The 14,366-nt window shown below is 38.5% G+C and overlaps 1 protein-coding gene across 2 annotated transcripts in view; it reads right to left on the bottom strand.

Moving 5' to 3' along the window:
* Positions 1–14,366, bottom strand: part of PCSK5 (proprotein convertase subtilisin/kexin type 5) — a 292,051-nt gene that overhangs the window by 125,409 nt on the left and 152,276 nt on the right. For both annotated transcript variants that reach the window (XM_054178077.1, XM_054178076.1), the window contains exons 9-10: positions 10,457–10,557; positions 6,271–6,374 (exon numbers count right to left, since the gene is read on the bottom strand). In XM_054178077.1, the coding sequence (XP_054034052.1) occupies positions 6,271–6,374; positions 10,457–10,557 (205 nt within the window). The remainder of the gene's footprint in view (positions 1–6,270; positions 6,375–10,456; positions 10,558–14,366) is intronic.

Genomic DNA, 14,366 nt, shown 5'->3' with positions numbered 1-14,366 from the left:
CAGGTTAGTCAAGATGTTTTGTTTTTCACATATCCATGCTGACTGGGACTGAACACCTGGTTGTCCTGTGTGTGCTGTGTGATGGCACTCAGGACGAGACTGTCCTACTCTATAACCTCCCTAGTACTGAGGTCAAATGATAGTTCTCTGGATCTTCCTTCTGGCCCTTGTAGATTGGCATCACATTGGCTTATCTCCAGTCTGATGGGACTTCGGTGGTTAGCCAGGACTGCTTATAAAAGATTCAAAGTGACTTGGTGAGCACTTCTGCTAGCTCCTATCCTTGGGTGGATCCCATCCAGTCCCATAGACTTGTATGTGTCTGAGTGATACCTCTTCATTCTGGTTGGGTGGTCTATATCAGACCCCCACCATGATCTCTGCCTTGTTGGACTTTCCCTTGATTCTTATCCATAAAAACTTGACCATCATCAAGCTGCAGACAGTAAAAACATACAAGGCTGCCCTACTGCCCCTCCTTCTTTTTGCCCATCCTTTCTGAACAGTTTGTAGCCATCCCTTGCAGCACCTCAGTTCTGGGAGTCATCCCACCATGTTTTCATGACTGTAACCACATCAGTTTTCCAGTTGAAGAGTGGTTTCCAGCTCCTCTTGTTTGTTACCTCAGCTCTGTGCACATGCATTGGTGAAGATGCACTTCAGTTGGGCTACAGATCTGTCATAGATTGAGTTGAAGCTGCTACTGTTATTCACACCATGCTGCAGTCATGCCAGCTTCAAAACAATTGAAAGTGCTAACTGGAGCAAAGTATTACGGGGCCTGAAGTTCAGATTACAACATGGGAGGCTTCCTGTTCTGGTTGATGCTTCTGTATTCTGGGTTCTTGGGTGTTGGCTCTTTTCAGCAGGCATGGCAGTGGAACAGGTGGGAGTTGGGTAGCTGATGGTTTTGGTTTTCTGCATTATGCTGTTTTTCCCCCCCTGTGTTTCACTGTGCTGCTTCTGCAAATAGGCCAAGATAAGGTAATCATGCATTGTATTATTAGATTATTAGCTAAGGTAATTATGCATTGTGATTATGAAATCATATATTATATTAAACTCTTATCTCTTTATCTCAACCCTGAGTTTTGTTTGTTACCTTTCCCCTCACTTCTGTGTTAGGGGAGCAGGGAGTTTAGACCTTGTGCTAAACCGTTACATTCAAACCACTATAAGATCAATGGCCACTTTTTCCAAGGGGATAATCCCTGAATTCTATGTCTGTTCTCAGGCACTTCCATTGTTTCTAAAACATCAAGAACCCTTGCATCTTTGCTGCCATGTGGATCTCCATCCTCTTTCTCCACTGAGATGGGTAAGGTGCTATGCATTAATATAGGGAAACGTCAAATATGCTCCAGTGTACTCAGCATGCTGTGGAGCAGACCTGTCCCTCAAACACTGGCATGCTGCCTACAGGTTTATCTCTACTGAGCCTGGGTTGATCCCTTTCCCCCTTCAAATCTAGTTTAAAGCTCTCTCAATGCTGTGCTAACTTTTGCACAAAGATCCTTTTCCCCTTTTGAGACAGGTGAACCCTCTCTATTGCCAGCAGGCCTGGTGTTGTGTAGACTGACCCATGACCAAAAAATTAAACATTCTACCTGGCTTGGAGCCAGGTATTCCTTTTTTTTGCCCTCGTCATTCTCTGCATCTGGAAGGATAGGAGAAAACACTTCTTGTGCTCTTGATCCTTTAACCAGTTGTTCCAAGACCCTGATGAATGTTTGGACTGCTCTTGGACTACTTACTGAAACTTTATTGCTGCCTATATGAAAATCCTAACTTAGTAAGGTTCTGTTTCATGTGGTTCACATTTGGAAATGGTATATTATCTAACTGTTTCTTGATAAATGTAATTCCCACAACACTAAAATTGTGTAGCTTTAATGTCTGATAAATAGGACTCCAGATGTCAGATTCTTCTGATGATGTTATCATGACAGACTTTTTCAAAGACTAATGCCTTTGAACAGAAAATCTGGCTTAAGGGGATTTTCTGGTTACTGCAGAAATAGCTGTGTCATGACTTAGCAGTGAAGTCATAAGCCTGCTGAGAAGAGCAGGTGGCCAGAGGACATGGCACTAGGGGTATTCTTGGTGAGGCAACACTGCCTCAAGCCAACACAACCTTGGGAGAGTACAAGAAGCCAAATGTGAGATAGCTTGCATTTGCCACTGTTTGACAAGCTGAACAGAAAACTTGTAACAGCTTTCTACATTGTCTGCCTGAAAATATCAGCTTAATCTTTCAAGCACTACACAAACTACTGGATATTACAAGAGTGAAACTCAAAGCTTGTGTTTCACTTGATCCATGAACCACATGAATGGGCACTGGGGGCAAGTATGAGTTGATATTGCCTGCTAACTAACATCTGTAAGGCTGGAAGGTCTTTTGCAGCTTTGACTGACAGATGTGACTATTCAGAAGCACTTGCTGCTTTTGAAAAGTCTTATGCTAGCTTCTGACAATGATTAAACCCCAAAATTTTAAAGTTATGTAAAATGTTGAACAGGGTGTTTATGAGTAATTTATTTGCTTTCACTGAAATGTACACACAGTTGTGAGGATTGTCTTGCTGGTATTTGACCTTCTGTTTACTGGTCACTCTACAGCAATTTAAATGTGGCAGACCTAAGTTTGCTATCTAGAGGCACAGAAAGGCTTGTCTCTTTTTTCACTTCCATACCACGGATGCTCTGCTAACATCAAGAATAATCACTGGTTTTACTAAATACTGTAATTAAGTAATAACAGTCAAAGGGCATAACACATTAAGTGATCAGTTTCCTCCAGTGGAAGCAGCAGATCTGTTAACTAACCTAAGGGGGTGCAACATAACTGGTATTTATAATTTCCTGGTAAATTAGATGACTATCAGTTTCTGTAGGAAGAACACCTCCACCGGGACTCGGAATAGCCTGACAGTGGAAAAAAAAGTGTCTGGAATTGTCTTTCAATACTCTATTTCACTATAGTGAAGTGTTACTGTCTACACTCTAGACCCAGGAAAAGTGAAGTAAGTTCTCTAAAAAGGTCCCTGCAAATTAATAGAAATTCTTTACTGCAAACTGTTTGTTTCTTCAAAGACTGTGTTTGACAGTATCTGGAGCTTCACTTACAGATAAACAATTGTTCATATGATTTGATCATTGTTCCTGAAACTGCAATGTTTCATTCTGTATCTTTCAGCCTAGAGACAAGTCAGCATTTATACAGCATTTCATTTTTATGAATGCAGTTGGCTTGCTTTGTTGTTGACTAAGCAACTGACAAAAGAGCTTTTACATACCAATCTGCCATAGCAAAATCAGACCAAAATTTTTGGTATCTTCACAAAACCCCAGATGTTCTCTCATATTTTTTCATAAAAGCAGTTGATTAACTGCTTTAATTATTTTTAAAAATCCTCTGATTTTGAAGTGAAATTGAGTATAACATATCTCTTTCACCTAGTGACAAATTACATCATACAACTGATTAACCAGATGATATTCAAAGATGAGTATTCAAGTTTTGGGGGTTTCTTTTGAGACAAGCAGGCAAGAAGCACCTGGGGAAGACACATGCTGGCTTAAACAAAAAAAAACAAAACAAACAAAAAAACCCCAACCCCTTCCTGCCCATTCCTGAATTAAATCTATTGACACTCATTCAATGAATTTAGTGTCCTTGCCAGAAAATTAAACAAGTAACAGGTACTGCAAATTACCAGCTGGCTCAGGGGTTTTTTTGTGAGTTAACATTTCTCTTTATGAATGTAAGACACATACACACACAAAAAACCCCAAAACAAAAAAGCTCCTTCTGTGTGTTTAGCAATGGTGTAACATTGGCAGGGACTACAGTGAGGAACAGGGTTGTCATGTAGCCTAGCAAAACAGCCCCCTGAAAAGGCACGCTGACCCAATTTAAACTACCAGGTTTTGCTGACCCTTTATTGAGAGGCTCTTCCAAGTTTTTGTTGTTTTCTCCCCTCCACTTCTCATTTCTAAACCAGCAAGTCTGTCTCTCTCTTTCTCCTTGTTTTCTTCTTCCCCAGTATGCGTGGAAGAAAGGCAGATTGTTTCTTGTGATTGTCTTTGCTTTTGTTAATTCAAAAGAAAACATTAAAATCTTCCACTGCCTCCCATGAAGAACATGCTGTGGAAGAAAGAGGGATCTTGCCACCAGCAAAATTATGATACAATTCCTTAAGGAACTCTGTCTAATCAGAATAATTCACCTATGAATAAACATACTTTATTGTTACCCCTGGCAATACTGAAGGATAATGGTGTAATATTATACTAAATATTGCCACATGTAATAGTGAAAAAAACCCTGTTTCAGTCTCAGCAGTGGTGTGCAAACCTCCTTTTGAATTCAGGTTTGGATGTTGTGATTTAATCTAAATCTTTTGCTTTTCCTTCTTCCAAAATCAACAGAGCTTTAAAGAGAGATGCATTTTTATTGGAACCATTTGCTCAATTTAAGTTGCCAAAATAATTTAGTTAAAACCAGTGCGTTTGTTTGGGTTAAGTTTGATTCCTCAGCTCCACAGAGATTCAGGCACTTAGTTTGTCTTCCTCTTTTTCAGTTCCACCATGGAGAGTACAGCAGAGCTCTACTACATCAAGTTGTATTTCCTGAAACCCAGTCTCCCAGTTGAGCTTATCTATGTTCCTGAGTTTGCCTAAGTGGAAAAGGAGCCTTTTCTCAGCCTTTTTCCTCGTGATTTATCTGCTACAACACACAGAAAGTGTGGTCTTAAGGATTCACAGTAACTAGGCTCCAGTTGTGCAGCTGTACCAGTGCTACTGCAATGTGTTAGTGTGACCTCTCCTTTGAGAAACAGTGTCTTGCAGGTTGTTTGCCTTTATTGGGCAACAAGTGAAAAAACATAAAAGTACAAAATTATGAAATTGGGCTATATTTAACAAAAAAGACCTAATTGAAAAATACTGTAAACTTCAAATAGCTCCAACAAAATAATAATAATACAGTCACAATCCCCTGTCAAAACTTTTTTAATCCTGGGAGATGTTTCACAGTAACAAATATTGTAATGCTACTGCAATTAAGGAATTATCTGTGTCTCACTGTGTATGTTTTGTGTGTGGGCATGCCCTTGGTAAAAGAGCTCTTTAACATCAAAATCTTTATGAGATGACTGGGTTCAAGTCAAATACCCATCTATAAATCTATCCTCTGTAGTTAAGAGCCTGATTTTGATCAAAAAATGAAGGTTTTGTTTTGGTTTTGATTCTATTCCATTGTAGTAGAAATGTCATAGGTCAGAATGATATAATTAAAGATATTCTATGGTAGCAATGCTTTGATCTGAAATAGATTAAATTAAACTGGAATAAAGATTTGATTTATCTTATATACTAAATTCTTCTCCCACAAGATGCAAGAACAAACCAGTTAAAATCTTCTCATGAAAACAGAACCAGAAATAAGCTATTCTGGTGGGGGTTTTGGTTTGGTTAGTTTTTGGGTTTTGTTTTCCCGATGTAATCCAAATTGAAAGCAGTAAGAATTTACTAATGGAAATCAGAAGTAAAACTGTATGGAAATACCACTTTGTATGGATTCAAGGTCAAGTTTTAATACATCCTGAAAATATGCATGTTATTTAATGGCACAAGGGTTTAGCTCTGCTTGCATGACAAAAGAAAAAATAAATAAATTAAAAGATGTAGCTTTAATACAAAATTACAAGACTGTATAAAATTCTAGAAACTTAACTGAGAGCCGCCTGAACAACGTTAATTCTCTCCGATTAAAAGTCCCGATAACTCCAGATTTGATTTTATTCTATCTGATGGAAATCTCAAATATAAATAATGTAGTGTGCACCACATGAAAGAGAAATTTGAAAATACTATTTTGTCATTTTTAATTACAATCGTCTGAATGAGAACATGGTCTGAATGCAGAAATTGCTGCTGTATCTTCAACTGTTTTACTAGAATATTAGCAAAACAAGGAAAAATTAAAAAAAAAAGGTCTATTTACTTAGCTTTCTGACAGCAGTGTATAAACAGGACTCAAAAGGACTAAGAAGATCTGGCAAATTCATTTTGAGGCTGCCATTTTTTGGCTAGTTATTCAAAGAAGTTTTTCTTGAAAGAGAAGATAGGCCCCTTCAGTCTGAGTTTGAAAGGTCACAAAACTATGCACAACATAGGGTGAAGCAAAGTACTTGAGATATTTCTTCTTCAAAATTGTCAAATAAGATGTTGCCTCTGATGGTCAAGAATAAAGGAAGCGCTCACCCTTATAACCAGCTGCATTAGTTTTCCAGTCGTTAGCATTCAGATGTCCTGCACGTGAAGTCCTGACAATAATATGCTGTATGTCTCTCCAGGTGAGAAATGGACTATGAAAAAGCAGAAATACAAAGTCACAGATAAGACATATTTTACCATAATGTAGGTAGGGTCACATAAGCAAAAAAGTATTTAAACACTCTTCATGAAAGAAAAGTAAGTATGATTTATACCAGCTCAGGAATTTCAGTGGAAGCCTGTGTTAAATCTTAGAAAAACATGTTTCAAGCCTTCAGGAAGACCTCCTGGAATCCAGAGAGCTGCATTCTTTATAATCTGGAATCTAAACAATCTGTTATTCTATAAAGCAAGCTGTCCATGCTACTGACAGATAAGGCACTAAAACACTTTTCTGAACTTCCAAAGGACAGATTTGAGATAGAGTACACTGACGTTATTATTTAAAGAGGGATGATAGATCTAATAGTGAATCTAATTATGTCTAGATAAAGGATCTAAAATACTGCAGTCTCCACTAGATAATACTAATCTCTCATAAATCTGACTTAGCAAATGAGTTTAAGAATTTCTGGGGCAGGAAAGTTTGATGAAAGGTTTGATTTCCAGGACACAGCATGGTATGTAGTTAACCCAGTCTGTCTCTTATGCAGCCTCTGAATCTGCTCACTTATTGTGTAATTGTAAGATTTTTTATTTCTTCTCAAGGAATGGCAGTTTGAGCATATTTATAACTAAAATCTAGCAGTATAGGAACAATATCAAATTAATTTTTGCAGCCTGGTATAGGGCCTTCACTATACTAACAATTGAACTATTGCCAGATTGAAATTTTCTTTTTACAGCAAACACCTCCTTTGAAACAAGTCTACAAATGTTTGCTCATGTTTATTTTTTTCAGAAACTTTTAACCTAGAAAAAAAAGAAAAGAAAAAAAAAATTAAAGGGAAGAAACTGAAATCATACCAGAATAGCAGTTCCTTTGAAGAAAGAAGAGGGATTTTAATTTATTTTTTAAAAACAAGACAGTCTAGCAGCCAATTTTAAAGCATCTGGAAAAATCACAGAATGAGTGAAATATTTGTAAAACATGTCAAAATTGGATGCTAAGTGAGTAAACAGTTGCTTGCTAGCCATACAGGCTTTAGATTCAGACAACATGCCACTGATGTTAATTGATTTACCACTTGATTAATCTCAGAAGAATTAACAGCTAAAAATATTGAAATAAATAAATAAATTAACAAGAACAGAACTAACTATGTTTGATAACGGCTTGATTTTTAAAAAATGGGCAATTTCCTTCCAGAGAGTGTTTTTGTTTTTCAGCATCCCATCCAAAATTGCCTTGGGATTACATGTACCAGACAATACTCAAATCAACCCAGAATAAGCATAAGTGAGAACAATTGCATAAAAAAGAGCATGTACAATAGCCAAAAAATAATGAATGTTGTGTCCTTAACCAATAGTTATACTCTAAGGTACAGCCTTCTTCTTTCAGGCTTCTCAAAATGTTTATGAAACAAGTTCTGAGAAAAAATGCAATAGGATAAATATATTACATCATATTACAGCACTATCATTTGAGATCTGTGTCTTTAATGAGGCTGCTTAGAAATAGTTGATAATTTCAGGCCAAATCTGATTGCTTCATTCCACAAGTACTCTCCCAATTAACAATTGGTATAATCCTGGAAATAGCAAGGATTTCAGGCTCTATTCTTTTGTTCAGGATAAATAATTGGTGCAAGAGACACTACTAGGGAAAATACTGCTCAATGCAATAAACCAATAGGGAGAAATGTTGATTTGGCTTTTTTCAGCAAAATTATAGTTATCAAAAATAATGACTGCTACATTATTTTCATAACCAGCAATCTGAATGTGACATAGGTGGCATATCTGAAAAAAAAAAAAAAAAAAAGAAAAGAAATATTGCCAAAACAGCAGTCTCATGAGAATTGCTGGACAAATAAATTGTTCTCCAAAGAACCAAGGCAAAACACCTTATCACAAGCTGAATTAAGAAGAGCATCACTGCTCATTTTGGAAGTACCAAATACACTTCTTAGGAAATGTTTCCTATGAGAGAACAGACATGGGTATGGCTATTAAAATGAGTCTTTGTGCCCCAGACACCTTGTAGAGCAACAGAAAATAATTTTCATCACTAACATCTGCACAAAGCCACCATTAAGGGCTTTACGATAAAATCATAAACAAAATACAAGGAATAACCATGTGATTTTTTCACACATTCCCACCGCTTACAAATCAGCTGAACTGTCTACTGAGGTCTACAACCTTACTACCTGTCCTAGAGACTTCACATACACAGCCCCATGGACATTAGCTAATATTCCATGGACTTGGAATAATATAATATAATATAATATAATATAATATAATATAATATAATATAATATAATATAATATAATATAATATAATATAATATAATATAATATAATATAATATAATATAATATAATATTGTAATGGAACATTAGCTGAAGTGCCCTGATATCTGTCAAGTTCACTGTATAAAGCCACAAAGGATCCATCCATTTCAATGGTCACTAAGTAACTTCAGTACATTACTTCTATTTTAAACACTAAACTTCATGTATCTACACTCATAAATTCTGCAATATCAAAGTTTTCCATTCAAAGCTATAGCTTTTTTGACATTTTTTCAAGTTAATAGCATTTGCTGGTACTACAGCATCTTTGTCAGATGTATGTCTGGCTGTACTTTATATCATTTGGTTCATATTGGTGCAGCACGCACATAATTTCTGTGATAAATCCTAGTCTCTTCATGAGTTAGTGTTGGAACAATTTTGCATTGGCTACAACAATCCTTTGGACTGTATTTGCACTTTTTTTTTAGGATAGAATACACATTAGGTGCGATATAACATGACAGATGCATACAAATGGACAGATATATTCCACTATTACTTTCACCAGTAATGGTCCGGTATAGCTGTGTCAAACACACAGTGCACACAGTGATGGCAAATTCCAGAACCTATACATTTTTTTCTCAGAAACAGAAAATTCTACAGGCCAAAAAAACCAGTGAATGCCTCAGTTGCAGGTTGACAACAATGGCTTTTTGAGGAGAAATCCCTTGAGAGTGGTCCATGAATCACATCCCTTATTGTGCCTTCTACAGAGGAAGAAAGAAATGGGACTGTCCAAACGACAGTGTGGACAGTCTGCTGAGAGCCAGAATCATGAAGACAATAGCAACAAAAACCTTACATAAGCTGCCAGTTTTAGAACCATCTGGGACTCTGCATGTGGGGAAGTCTTACATTATCTAGGTTAATGAAGGCTGTTATGGTTAGCATGGTGCTCAAGCTATTGATTTGACTTATCTGCCAAGTCCAATGGACAGTGTTCACTTTTAGTATAGACAAACTACAACACTGTGGTGCAAGGAATTGCAAAATAAAGAATGCGGAGCAATTGCAATCCAGCACTTCTGATGCTCTGTGAAGCACATTGAAGACATGTATTAGACAGAGAACAAAATCTTTCAGTTGAGAAAACACTTGCAAGACAGAAACATTTATGTTTTTTCAGTTATTCTGACATTTTCTGCAAAGTGAAATGGACCATGAAGCTATACTGTCCATGGTTTTTACAACTAAGAAACTTAACTCATCATTAAAAAACACACCTTGTGTCAGCAGGCAAAAGTTGAGAATTTTTATTTTGCACACAATTTTAATTTCTGTTCATTGTAGTACAACATCGTCCCAAAATTTCCTTCAACATTCAAGAACAGACAGCCCTATGGGAAGCCTTATGAATGCAAAAGGTGAACTACAGTACAGCCTGCAGAGCACAGCAGATCTGGCAGCACTGTGAGGGTACTGTAACACATTGTGAGGATGTCATACATCATTTTGTAGAAACTACTTGTGCTCAACGTTGTTTTAAGTTATCTCAACACTGAGAACTCCATCCTCATTTCCACAGTGTCAGCTTTTCTGCATGTGAAATAAGCATGAAGACCTTTCCTGCCCTTGGAAGGGTGTGTGAATTACTACCAAGAAAATTCCAAAGCACTTTGAGATCCCTGGGTAAAGGGGCTAAGTGAGGAAGATTTTTCATTATGCTTAATTTCTTGGGTTTTTTCCAAGTATAACTCAGATCTTACTTTGCTTCCAGTGCCAGTGCAATGATGCCTGCAGCCATAGGTGCAGAGGCTGAGGTTCCAGTATGGCTGTCTGTACAACGCTGTCTCAGGTCTGTGGTGATCTGTAAAAAATGCAATGTGTGAAATTTAGAACACAGCTTCAGAAATCAGAACAGGTTTCATTTGCTTGAATGAGCCACATGTACGTGGAGGCTATGCACTACTTTCACTGCAAAGAAAGGAAAAATAAAGGTGCCTGAATACGTGACATTAAATGTTTGAATTTGAGGTAATTTGCACTGAAAATTGTTGGGCTTTTTTTTTGTGACATGATCAACAAGAAGACTTACAAACTAGGAAAACATGCAGACAGTTTTAAAACTGCACAGTAAGAACTCTGCCCTTCTATTCACACTACAGAGCACTTTCCATCCAGGGATCTGAGAGTGCTTTACAAACAGAAACAAACTAAATCTTCAGGTGCTCTCTATATACAGACTGATTTTAGAGACTATAAAGAAGGTATGGAAGGGTTAATAAGGTTGCCTGAAGTCACACTAGAAATATGTGGCAGAATATAAGACTATTTGGCTCACACTAAGTACCATATCTAATCCTTCCATCATGCTCTATTCAATAATTCACAAGAAATTAAAAAACAATTCATTGGAAAATCCTGATGTAATCACAAATTTGCCTAGTCATCACCAGCCAATCAGTTATTTGCAACTTTAAATTGTTATATATTGCTTAATTATTTCCTGCGTGAGTTTATGTGTAACCTTGGTAGATGTATAAACTGCAATGTGCCACTAGATGTGGTTTTCCACTTCAGTGTTCCTATCACACAATAAATTTTAGGCAGATTCTTTCTCTAAGACAGTAAATCACACAAAAAAAATATGTTAATTCTAAATTCTGCTTCAAGTGATGTTAATGTAAAGTGATTATAATCCATACCCTTCCCCAAACTGGTACCTAGAAAAAGCAAAACAGTAGACACAAAAAGTCACTACTAAGGAACAGAAGCTCAAGCAAAATCCATGTGGACTTGAGAACAGTTACTAGCAAGCAGCAGTCCATAGCCAGAAACCTCTATGAAGTTCAATGGCAGGGTCCCACATCTGGGAAGGAATAACAATATGCACTACTATAGGTTAGGGGCTCCCTGCTGGAGAGCAGCTTCATGGAGAAAGACCTTCGAGTGCTGGTGGACAGCAAGTTCTCCATGGAACAACAATGTGCCCTTGTAGCCAAGAGAGCCAATGGTATCCTGGGGTACAACAAGAAGGGTGTAGGTCTAAGGAGGTTCTTCAACCCCACTACTCTGCCCTGGTGAGACCACACCTGGAACACTGTTGAGTTTTGGGCTCCCCAGTTCAAGAAAGACATAGAACTGCTGGAGAGAATCCAACAGAGAGTCATGAGGATGATTAGGGAATTTGAGCATCTCCCCTATGAAGAGAGACTGAGATCCCTGGGGATTTTTAGTCTTGAGAAGACTGAGAGGGGATCTCATCAATGTGTATAAATATCTGAGGGGTGGGTGTCAAGTGGAGGGGGGCAAGCTCTTTTCAGTGGTGCAAAGTAGTAAGACAAGAAACCAAGGGTTTAGACTTGAACACAGAAGATTCCACCTGACCATAAGGAAAAACTTCTTTACAGTGAGGGTCACAGAGCACTGGAACAGGCTGCCCAGAAAGGTTGCGGAGTCTCCTTCTCTGGAGACTTTCAAAACCCACCTGGATGCATTCCTGTGTGGATTACCCTAAGTGATCCTGCTTTGGCAGGGGGGTTGGACCCAGTGATCTCTTGAGGTCCCTTCCAACCTGTAATGTACTGTGATGCTGATACTGCGATTGCCCTTCTCTGGACCTGCTCCAGCACCTCCATGTCTTTCTTAGAGTGAGGGGCCCTGAATGACCTGTGACACCAATCCTTATCCTCATAATTTCAGCTGACACATGAGATTCAGTCTGTTGTAGTTTGAGCTGGGTGCCCCCCTGGTGTGTTCACTTCCTGTGTCCAGAAGTCCAGCCCAGCGGGATGGACACAGGAAATTGTATTTCCTACCATAATTCTTTGCACCACTATAAGATCCAGTGCGGGGTCTAGCACGCTCTCTTTTGTTCCTCCTCCGCCAGCCGGTAACTGGGGGAGATGTCTGCTGGTGTTGGGCCTGGCTAGGCCCAAGGCCACGGGGGGATGGGCAGTCTCAGGCCTGGCCAGCTGAGACTAGCCCAGCAGAGGGAGGGGGAAGAAGGAGCCCTGAGGGTCTCGGGTGTACCCTCAGGTGGGAATGGGATGCCTCTGGGTTTGCTTTGGGATCTTTCTTTGTCACTGCACTTTGGGTTTTCTGTAACATTCACTGCTTTCTATTTAAACTTTCATCACTTTTGCAATCCGTTTGTCTGAGTGTTTTATTCCTGCCCGTGGTGGGGAGAGGGGGCTGCCTCAACCCAGCACACAGTCATGAAGAAATAAAATATCTGTCCGAAGAAGAGAAAGTAGATTACATAGCTTCTGACCTAAGAGTGTGTGTATTTATATATATATATATTCTAATATATGTTCTCATCTATATATTATAATAGAGAAGGAGCTAAAGGCACTCAGGAAATTATTACTGAATGCAAGCTGTGAGCAAGTGGAAGCTTCTACAAGTTGAAAAAGGTGGATTAAAGAATTGTAATGTCATATCCTTAAAGTAGTGAACTTATTAAAGGCCAGATTTCTTGAATGATGGAATCTAGATAGAACCCTTTTTTCCCTATATTTGATATACTTTATAAAGGCACATTATTACATAATTTATCTGTCATCAGCTGTAAGTTGAATCACATAAACAAAATGTTCATAAACTTTCTTTATCTCTTTCCTTCTTTCCTACTGACTGTGCATTAATTTAGACAATGAAAATTAATGGAGTTGAAAAAACCTTTACGAAGGCAAATTCTACAAATGTCCAGACAAGAGGTGAAACTGCAGCAGGAATAGCCCCCACACTACATTGACTATGTGTGGAAATGCAAGTATTGATTTTTCAGGTGAGATTAGTATGTCCAAGGACTACAGGATAACAAGCACCCAGAGTCATACAAGAATTCAGGTATCCCACTGGGAAAAGCACTGGTCCATGCTGTGGTGAGGAGTCACAGCAGGGCTAGGAAAAAGAGAAGGCAGAGAAAGGGACTAAGACATGCTTGTGTCTTTTGTAGCCTGGTACCTTGTCCCCTGCAAAAAAGTGGTGCAGCAGCTGTTTTCCTTAGAGGACCAAAGGCTTACAGGAGGTCAGGCAGGGAGAAGTGCCTCATAGCTGCTTTTGTTTAAAAGGCAGCCTGTTTCAATACGGTGAAAAACACACCTCACTGTGCTATCTGTGTTTCTTGTCCCCTGAAAGAACATGCTTCCAGAGTCCTTTATTGTCCTGTTTTGTCCTGTAGTGTATGTATATCCAATGGATATTAGGCACAATAAACGATGACAACTCTTTTTTCTGGCAACATCTCCAGATTCTAAGTGGATGTTCATAGAATCATAGAATCAATAAAGTTGGAAAAGACCTCAGAGATCATCAACTCCAACATATTACGCAACCCTTCATGACTAACTAAACCATGGCTTCAAGTGCCATGTCCAATCCTTTTTTGAACACCTCCAGGGATGGTGACTCTACCACCTTCCTGGGCAGGATATTCCAATGGCTAACAACTCTCTCAGTGAAGAACTTTCTCCTCACCTTGAGCCTAAACTTCCCCTGGTGCAGCTTGAGACTGTGTCCTCTTGTTCTGGTGCTGGTTGCCTGGGAGAAGAGACCAACTCACTCCTGGCTACAACCTACCTTCAGATAGTTGTAGAGAGCAATAAGGTTGTGACACTAGTTTTAACTACAGACTTTTATCTGTCTCCTTCACTTATCAAATATTTAGCA

This window comes from Dryobates pubescens, chromosome Z (assembly GCF_014839835.1).
Source record: "Dryobates pubescens isolate bDryPub1 chromosome Z, bDryPub1.pri, whole genome shotgun sequence".
NCBI classification, from domain to species: domain Eukaryota; kingdom Metazoa; phylum Chordata; class Aves; order Piciformes; family Picidae; genus Dryobates; species Dryobates pubescens.
The sequence above is the reverse complement of the archived record's forward strand: the minus strand, read 5'-3'. Positions and strand labels throughout refer to the sequence as shown.